The sequence below is a fragment of the Erithacus rubecula genome (assembly GCF_903797595.1).
Source record: "Erithacus rubecula genome assembly, contig: scaffold_114_arrow_ctg1, whole genome shotgun sequence".
Classification (NCBI taxonomy): domain Eukaryota; kingdom Metazoa; phylum Chordata; class Aves; order Passeriformes; family Muscicapidae; genus Erithacus; species Erithacus rubecula.
Window position 1 is genome coordinate 453,362 of NW_027636257.1, and position 9,189 is coordinate 462,550.

Sequence of the window (9,189 nt, forward strand, 5' to 3'; positions counted from 1 at the left end):
AGCTGCATGACAATGCAGCCAGAGGATTCCTCTATTAAAGGCTGCAAGTAATTCTGCCCCAGTCACTTCTGAGCACTACCCCAAACCTGACTGATTGAAGCTCTCTGTGCCTCTGAGCTGTGCCCAGGGTGGCTGCAGGCAGTGCCCTAGCCATGCTGGGCTGGAAGAGGAAATGTTCCACAGCAGAAATGTCTTTTTGAAGCTCTTCTTGGTTGCCAGGATCATCATCTGTGCCAGGAGCCCAACCCAGCTCAGCAGCACAGACACAGCACGAGGACTTTGATGTAAATACCATCAAAGTCCTGGGAGGGTCATTAGACTCAGTCCCTTAGAGAATGTTCAAAAAACTTCTCAAGAACTCAAAACAAGATTGAAACTCCAAAGTTTCTTGAAGTTTTAATGGGTCCCACTGAGGGACCCAACTGACAAAGTGTTCCCAAGTTCCAATTTGAGCAGAACACTGGTGCCATTGATGACAAGTGGAGACAAACGAAGGAAAGCTGTTACTGATGCTAAGCAAACCTGGATGTGTTTCAGGAATTCAAAGGGCCAAGGACTGAGCCCCAGCCCTTGGCAAGGCACATCCTGTCCCTCCCTCATTGCTCGCGGCTCTTCCCGGGGCACTGGGCTCTGGGGATATGCAATGCCAAGGGCAGGACCATGGGGCAGCCCCTGCCAGGCTGCTGAGCAGGGACAAGGAGGCAATGAGGCCCCAGCACAGCAAGGTTCACTTGTCCCCTGCTGGCCTCAGGCCCAGGGCCAGCAGCCATGGCCCAAGTGCTGCAGCAGTTGGCTCTGGCAGGGCCTTTCAGCTGCTGCCCATCCCTGTGCCCTCTGCAGCCCAGGCTGTCCTACAGTGTCCATGCCCTGCGCCTCTGTCCCTGCAGGCTGTTGTCATCCCCCAGCTGCCCCACCTGGCTGGCCCCTTCCTTTGCTGACAGCTCTGCATCCTGCCTGCCTCTGCCTGGCCATATAAAAATTTTGGGTGTTCCAGACTAATTCTGGGGGACGTGTTGCACCCCAGCCCTGACCCGAGATGGAAATTCTTTTCTCCTTTTGTTCAGTCTGGATTGCCTCAGCTGTTCTTGACACGAATCCTTTCTTTCTCTGTCTGTTTTCCATTATGCCACAAGGATCCCCCATCTCTGAATTGGCCCCTCAGTCCCTCCCAGAGCTCTCTTCTGCTGTCCTCAGTCTCTACTCCACTGAGCACTGAGCTCTTTTGTCCCTATATAGTGGTCATTTGCTTGAGGCCTCCAATCCCCACCTCTGGAAATCTCTGTGCCCTTTCCAAGGTGTTTTCAAATGAAAACTATTACCTCATAGAGTAAGAAAATCACCAGAAGAACAAGGCCAGCCAGACCTCTCTGTTCTGGTTACTTTTGTCTGGGAGCAGTCCTTGAGTAGGTAGAATTTGGGAGGCCAAATTCCGATTTTGTCCATGGCCCCTGGATGAGAAAGCCAGTTCTTTTCTGTAGGAAGGAAAGCACAGGGCCCCAGTGCTCCATGGACGGATGAGACACTGCCCTCGACATGTCATGTCAGCTGGATCTGTCAGCTCACTCCTGGGAGACCAAACCAATCAGTTCCATCTCCCCTCGCCTTCATGACGCCTCACTGTGTCACAATGTTCTCCTTGCTTCTGCAGTGTCACACTGGCCCCTTGCTTCCATGAGGCTCTGCAGACTCACAATGGCCCTTTGATTCCATGGGCCCCACAGTGTCACAATGGTCTCCACGGATCCATGGTGCCCTGCAGGATCACAACAGCCTTTTGGCTGTACAAGGCTCTGTAATGCCACAATGGCCTCTTGGTTCCACACAGCCCTGCTGCTTCCCACCGGCCCCTTGGGACCATGCAGCCCAGCAGTTCCACAGTGATGGCCTTGGTTCTACAGGGTCCCCACAGTGTGACAATGGCCCCTTGAATCCATGAGGTCCCCACAATGTGACAATGGCTTCTTCATTTCAGAACACGCCACAGTGTGCCCATGGTCTCCACAGGAAGGAAAACAACTGAGCCCCAGTGTTTCAGGGGCAGAGAAACTGCAGTCATCAGAGGCCAAGGCCAGACAGACCTGTCTGTCCTGGCAGCTTTTGTCTGGGAGAAACCCTTGGATATCAAAAATTTTGAATGTTGAATCCCAATTTTAGCCCGTTTTTTGTCTAGAGGAGGTGGCCAGTCCTTTTCTGTAGAAAGGAAAGCACATATTATTTGGAAGAAAGGTGAGAGCTGGCCCTCATGGGGCCGAGGCCAAGGCCTACCAGACCTATCTGTAATGGCACCTTTTGTGTAGGAGCAATATTTGAATCTAGGATTTTTGGTGGTGGAATCCCAGTTTTGGCCATGGGCACCTGGAGAAAAAATATGGTTCTTTCCCATGGAAGGGAAGCACAGAACCCTGGTGTTTCAGGGCAGAATGAGGTGACCACCAGAGGACAAGGCCAGCCAGACCTGTGTGTCCTGGCAGCTTGTGTCTGGGAGAAGCCCTTGCAGATAAGTGTTTTGAAGGAAAAGTATAAATTTTGGCCATGAGTGTTAGTGCAGGAGGAGTGGTTTTTTCTATAGGAAGGAAAGCACACAGCCCCAGTGTTTGAAGACAGGAGAGAGCCAGCTCTGAGGAAGACAAGTGCAGCCAGACTTGGTGGAAATGGCAGCTTTTGTCTGGGAGCAATCCCTGCATTTCAGGAATTCTGAAGGGAGAATCCTATTTTGGCTATGGATGCTTGAATGAGAAGAGAGGTTCTTTTCCATTTGAAGGAAAGCCCAGAGCCTCAGTGTTTCAGGGGCACATGACAAGACCATGGCAATGGGCATGCCGGGGTAGTTGGACCATTCAGGCAAAGACAACCAGGCCTGTTACCTGTTCTCTTGTTTCCATGGAGCCCAGCAGAATCACAATAGTAGTGTCATATTGGATCCTTGTTTTCATGAGCCCCAGGTGTGTCATACTGGCCTCTTGTTTCCATGGGGCTCCACAGTGTCACAATGGTCCCTTTTCTCCATGAGGCTTTGCAGTATCATAGGGGTATCCTGGGTATCCTTGGTGTTACAGTATCACAATGGACCCTTGGTTCCATGGGGACTCACAATATCAGAAGGGTCTCCTTGGTTCCACAGGGTCCTGCAGAGTCCCTTGACTCAACAAGGCCCCCAGGATGTCATCGTGGTCTCCAGGAATCCATAAGACCTGGCAATGTCACAATGGACCTTCGGTTCCAGAGGGTCTGGCACTGTTACATGAATCCTTAGTTCCATAGAGCCCTGTAGTGTCACAATGGACTCCTTGGTTCCATGGTGCCTCACAGAGACACAATCACCCCGTGGCCCAACAAGACCCCATTATGTCACAATGGTTCCTTGCTTCCACGAGACCTTGCAGTGTCACAATGGAGTCCTTAGTTTCATAGGGCCACAAAGTGTCACAGTTGCCCCTTAGTTCAGTGAGGCCTGTGATGCCTTAAGATTTTTGCCTTTATATTTTTCAAATCCTGTACTGCATTAGTGCATAACTCTGAACTCCATATAAAGCATTAGTTAACTATCTTCACACTTTGGTCAGACAAAACAATCCCTTTGAAACTCAAGGACACCCTACAGCCTCAGACTCTGAAAAGCAGAAACAAAAGTGGGGGAATAAGGCTTCATTACTTGAAGCTGTAATTGAAGGATTAAGTCCTGATATGTAAATTTACCAAACTTATAATTTCTTAAAAATGTCGTCATCACTATCAATCTCAGGTGTAGCATTTGGGAGGCTTCTGACTGCCCAAAGCGTATCTATTGAAGGCCTTTAATAAATACCCACTTTGTTCTCTTAACCTTTTCTAGTCTCTGTTCTAGGTAGCCACTCTAAGGCATCACCTTTAGTGTCACAATAGTCTCCATGATTCCATAAGGCCCTGCAGTGTCAAAACAGACCATTGATTCCAGGACACCTCACAGAGTCACAGCAGACCATTAGTTCCACTGAGTCCCACAGTGTCATTATGGTCCCCTTGGCTCCACAAAGGTCTGAAGTGACACAATGGCCCTTTGATTTCACAAAGCCTCATACTGTAAAAATGGTTTCCTTGGTTCCATTATGCCCTGATGTGTCACAATGCACCTTTGGTTCCACAGTGCCCCATAGTCTCCCAACCATCTCCTTGGTTCCACAGTATCAGAATGGCCCCTTTTTCCCATGGAGCCCCACACTGTGGTACTCTTGATTCAATGAGGCCCTGCCTCATTACAATGGCCATGATGGCTACAATGGTCTCCAGTGAGATTCTCTGCAACGACCTGAAAAGAGGTTATGGTCAGGTGCGGATTAGTCTCTTCTCCCAGGAAACCACTGACACAATGACAGGTCACAGTCTGAAGATGAGTTTAGGTTTGACATCAGGGAAAATATTCTTCACTGAAAGAGTGATTGGGCACTGGCAACTTCTGCCCAGGGAGGTGCTGGAGTCACCACCCCCTGTGACATTTTAAAAAAGACAGGACGTGACACTCAAAACCATGATTTGTTTGATGAGGGGATGTTAGGTCATAGGTTAGACTGGATGGTCTCAAAGGTCTTTTCCAAACTCATTCACTCTGGGATTCTGTGTCATAATTGTCTCCACTATTCCATGAGGCCCTGCAATGTCACAATGGACCTTTGGTTTCATGAGGCCCTACAGTCTAACAATAGACCCTTGGTTTCATGAGGTTCCTCGGTGTCGCAATTGTGTCCTTGGATCAACAGTGTCACAAAGGCTCCCCATGAGCTTTCATACTCTCAGCAATAGTTCTGCAGTGTCACCATGGACCCTTTGTTCCATGAGTTTCTGGAATATAACATGGTCACCTTAGTTGCATGAGGTACAGAAATGTCACAATGGACTCCTTGGATCTGTGAGGCCCTGCAGTGTCACAATGGACTTTGTGGCTCTGTGAGGTCCTGCAGTGTCACCATGGCCTCCTTGGATGTGCAGTATAACAGTGGACCATTGGTTCCATGAGGACTTTCTCTGTCACAAATGACTTTTGGTTCCATGAGGATTCTCAGTGTCACAATGGTCTCCTTGGATCTGCAGTGTCACAATGGACCATAGGTTCCATTTGGCCGCATTCCGTATAAACGGATTTTGGTTCCATGAGCTCCCACAGTGTCAAAAGGCCCCTTTGTTCCTTGAGGTTCCATAGTGTCACAGTTGACTCCTTGGTTCTGTGAGGCCCTGCTGTCTCCAAATCTCCAAAATTTCAGAATAAGACTCCTTAACAGTAATTTGGTGTTAAAGAGCGCATAATTTTTTCAGGCCTCAGGTCCAATGGGGGATAACACCTAACCTAACACAGATACAATATTCTAAGGGTGTTATCTTACATTCAGTCACTACATGTGTATTAAAATTTGCTCATTTCCATAAAACCCACCTCAAGTCCCCAGGTTCTTTCCTTGTTTTTTCTCTCATTTCACTTTTGAGACAGATGCCTTCATCATGTCTACCAACTGTCCCTGCTGGGAAAGCATCCCCTCTATGCCTTGTTCCTGAGCTAAAAGTTCACGGGCAAAGTAAAAGTTGAATTAAACCTCTTGGTATCAAGGCCAAGGCCTTCTGTGGCCAAGCAGAGGCAGGCAGGACACAGAAGTGTCAGCAAAGGAGGGGCCAGTGAGGTGGGGCAGCTGGGGGATGACAACAGCCTGCAGGGACAGAGGCGCAGGGCATGGACACCGTAGGACAGCCTGGGCTGCAGAGGGCACAGGGATGGGCAGCAGCTGAAAGGCCCTGCCAGAGCCAACTGCTGCAGCACTTGGGCCATGGCTGCTGGCCCTGGGCCTGAGGCCAGCAGGGGACAAGTGAGCCTGGCTGTGCTGGGGCCTCATTGCCTCCTTGTCCCTGCTCAGCAGACTGGCAGGGAACACCACATGGTCCTTCCCTTGGCATTGCATATCCCCAGAGCCCAGTGCCCCGGGAAGATCCCTGAGCAATGAGGGAGGGACAGGATGTGCCTTGCCAAGGGTTGGGGCTCAGGCCTCGGCTTTTGGTATTGCTGAAACACATCCAGGTTTGCTCAGCATCAGAGACATCTTTCCCTTGTTTATCCCCCCCGTCATCAGTGCCACCTGATGCTCTAACTGGAAGTTGGGGAAAATTTCACTCATATCCCTCAGTGGAACCCATTAAAACTTTGAGAAACTTTGGAGTTTCAAATAAATTTTGAGTTTTGAAAAGTTTTTTGAACAGTCTCATGGACTGAGTATGATGTAAACAGCACCAAAGCCCTGAGAGGGTCATTGAAGTCCTTGTGCTGTGTCTCTGCTGATGAAGTGGGCTGGTCTCCTGGCACAGAGGCAGCTCCCAAGGTAAACCAAGAAGAGCTTCAAAAAGACATTTCTTCTGAGAATCAGCTCCTCTCCCAGCCCATCATGGCTGAGGCACTTCCTGCAGGCACTGAGGGGACAGGATCCAGGCACAGACAGGCTAAAGGCAATCAGGACTGGGAAGACATTGAGCTGAGACTTCACTTGGGGAAACAACTTCACAGCCCTGGACATGGTGTGTCTGTGGGTGCAGGGCAACGTCCCCTGTGCTCCTGGAGGGATCTCCTGGAGCCAGCAGAGCCCACAGCCTGGGGGATGTGTCAGGAGAACTCTCCCAGTTTGTCTGAGCCACAGGAGGAGGAGGAGGATGTGCTGCAGAGCAGGGCTGCCGTGGACACTGTCAGATGGACAGGGCAGGACAGCCCCTGCTGCCTGGGATGGCTGCAAGGGCTGAAGCTGGGGCTGCAGCCAGGGCTGTCCAGGACTGTCCTGCAGAGCAGCTCCTGCAGCCCTCAGGGCTCTTGGCCAGCCCAGGACATGTGCCACCTGCCAGGGACAGTTCTCAGCCTGCCTGGCAGCTCCCCATGCACTGTGGGGAGAAGTTGGAGGTGGAAGGAGCCACCCCCATCAGGGCAGATTCCTCCTACTGTGGAGATGGTGCTGCATGGCCAGGGCTGCTCTCAGCTTTCTCCTTAAGGCAAGGGAAAGGGGCTGTCAGGTGTGTGTGTGTCACTGAGACTCCTGCACTGTCCCACTGGGCATCAGCACATCTGCCTCACATCTCCCTTAAAAAATGCCTCCTCACCCTCCTTTGCCTACAGACAGCAGCAACAGCACCTTGGCTTGCAGCATCTCAGTCTGTTTGAGCTGCCCATAAGGCCCTGCTGGCAGGGAGATGCCCTGGGCAGTGCCCTGTGCTGGGAGGGGTGTGCAGAGCAGAGCTGAGCCTCAAGGGTTGGACTGGACTCTGGCAGCATTGGCAGGGACAAGGCTTGGATAGTAAGAAACAGCTCCCAGTAACCACAATTCCAGGCAGAAGAGAGACAGACAAACCCTTGGTATCCCTCCCTCTCCAGCTGCATGGAGAAAGAGAGAAAGTTTTCAGGAGACTGACTTTGAATCTGGGCCTTCAAGAAGTCCACTTTGTTTTTCAAGCACATTGTAATTGTTATCAAACTGAATACGAGGGACGTGTAATGAGCACAGGGCAGCTGTGTAGCACCAACGCGTCTCACTGCCCTGCAGCACTGGAAACCCTATTTTCCCACTGGGATCTCCATAGTTCAGGTTGAGAGCAATGCACAAGATGAGAAAGTAATTCAGCAGCACAAAACTGAACTAAAAAAAAGCTTTTATTTAAGTTACCACACAGTAAGAAAAGTATTTTTAAGAAGATTCCTAATATAATTGCACAGGATTGACACAAGGAAAACTATTGCATCTTTTTAATATCTTCTTTCAACAGTCCACCATGCCCAAAGTGAAGAAATGCCCAACAGCAGCTCCATCAGCCACTTCCTCCTGCTGACACAGGCAGACACAAGGCAGCTGCAGCTCCTGCACTTCTGCCTCTTCCTGGGCATCTTCCTGGCTGCCCTTCTGGCCAACGGCTTCATCATCAGCGCCATAGCCTGCAGCCACCACCTGCACACCCCCATGTTCTTCTTCCTGCTCAACCTGGCCCTCACTGACCCGGGCTGCATCTGCACCACTGTGCCCAAAGCCATGCACAATTGCCTCTGGGACACCAGGAACATCTCCTACTCTGGATGTGTGGCACAGGTATTTTTGTTTGCCTTTTTCATTGGAACAGAGTATTTCTTCCTCACCATCATATGCTAAGACTGCTACATGTCCATCTGCAAACCCCTGCACTATGGGACCCTTCTGGGCAGCAGAGCTTGTGCTCACATGGCTGCAGATGCCTGGGCCAATGGCTTTCTCTATTCACTGCTGCACACAATCAATACATTTTCCCTGCTCCTCTGCCATGGAAATGCCCTGGGCCAGTTCTTCTGTGAAATCCCACAGATCCTCAAGTTATCCTGCTCTAAATCCTATATCAGGGAACTTGGGCTCATGGCAGTTAGTGTCTGTTTAGGAGTCATATGTTTTGTGCTCATTGTTTTCTCCTATGTGCAGATCTTCAGGGCTGTGCTGAGGATCCCCTCTGAGCCGGGAGAGCACAAAGCCTTTTCCACGTGCCTCCCTCACCTGATTGTAGTTTCCATGTTTCTCAGCACTGGCACATTTGCCAACCTGAAGCCCCCCTCCATCTCCTCCCCATCGCTGTATCTGGCACTGTCAGTTCTGTACTCAGTGGTGCCTCCAGCCCTAAACCCCCTCATCTACAGCCTGAGGAACCAGGAACTCAAAGCTGCAGTGTGGACACTGATGACTGGCTGCTTTCAGGAGCATTAAACTACTGGCCATTTTCTGCAAAACACTTTTAATAAATGTCATCTTTGATACTTTTTCATTGTTAAGTTATTAGGTTATTTTCTTTTGTTTTAGTTTCTTCATACATTCCAGAAAGAAGAGCCATTCTTTCTGGCATTTCTTATTTTGTTTCTCACCACCTTCCCTGTGTTCTCAGTTTGTGTCAGTAAGGAGCTGTGCTCTTGGTGTCTTTAAACAAACTAAAGGATCTCTCTCTCCAAGCAAAGTTTTCTCCAGAGATGCCCTTTTTGTTCCCTTCTCTGGAGGTGCAGCAGTCTGTGTGCAGAGCTGGAGAAGAGCAGTGCTGGCACAGCAGCTGTGCCCAGCAGCAGCAGCACTTGGTGTTGCCAGTGCTGTTCTCATGTCACTGCCCTGCTGTGCTCCTGCCCCTCGTGTTGTTGCAGGGCCTGAGTGCTCTCGGGGCCGGCACAGCCCTGGGGGTGGCAGTGCCGGGGCT

General features: G+C 50.4%; 1 protein-coding gene across 1 annotated transcript in view; it reads left to right on the forward strand.

The window, feature by feature from the left end:
• Window positions 1-8,714, forward strand: part of LOC306815318 (olfactory receptor 14J1-like) — a gene marked incomplete at both ends in the record, with an annotated part of 48,648 nt that extends 39,934 nt beyond the window's left edge. The window contains one exon of the mRNA XM_079331904.1: window positions 8,648-8,714. Coding sequence (XP_079188030.1) covers window positions 8,648-8,714 — 67 coding nt within the window. The remainder of the gene's footprint in view (window positions 1-8,647) is intronic.
• Window positions 8,715-9,189: the final 475 nt, after the last annotated feature.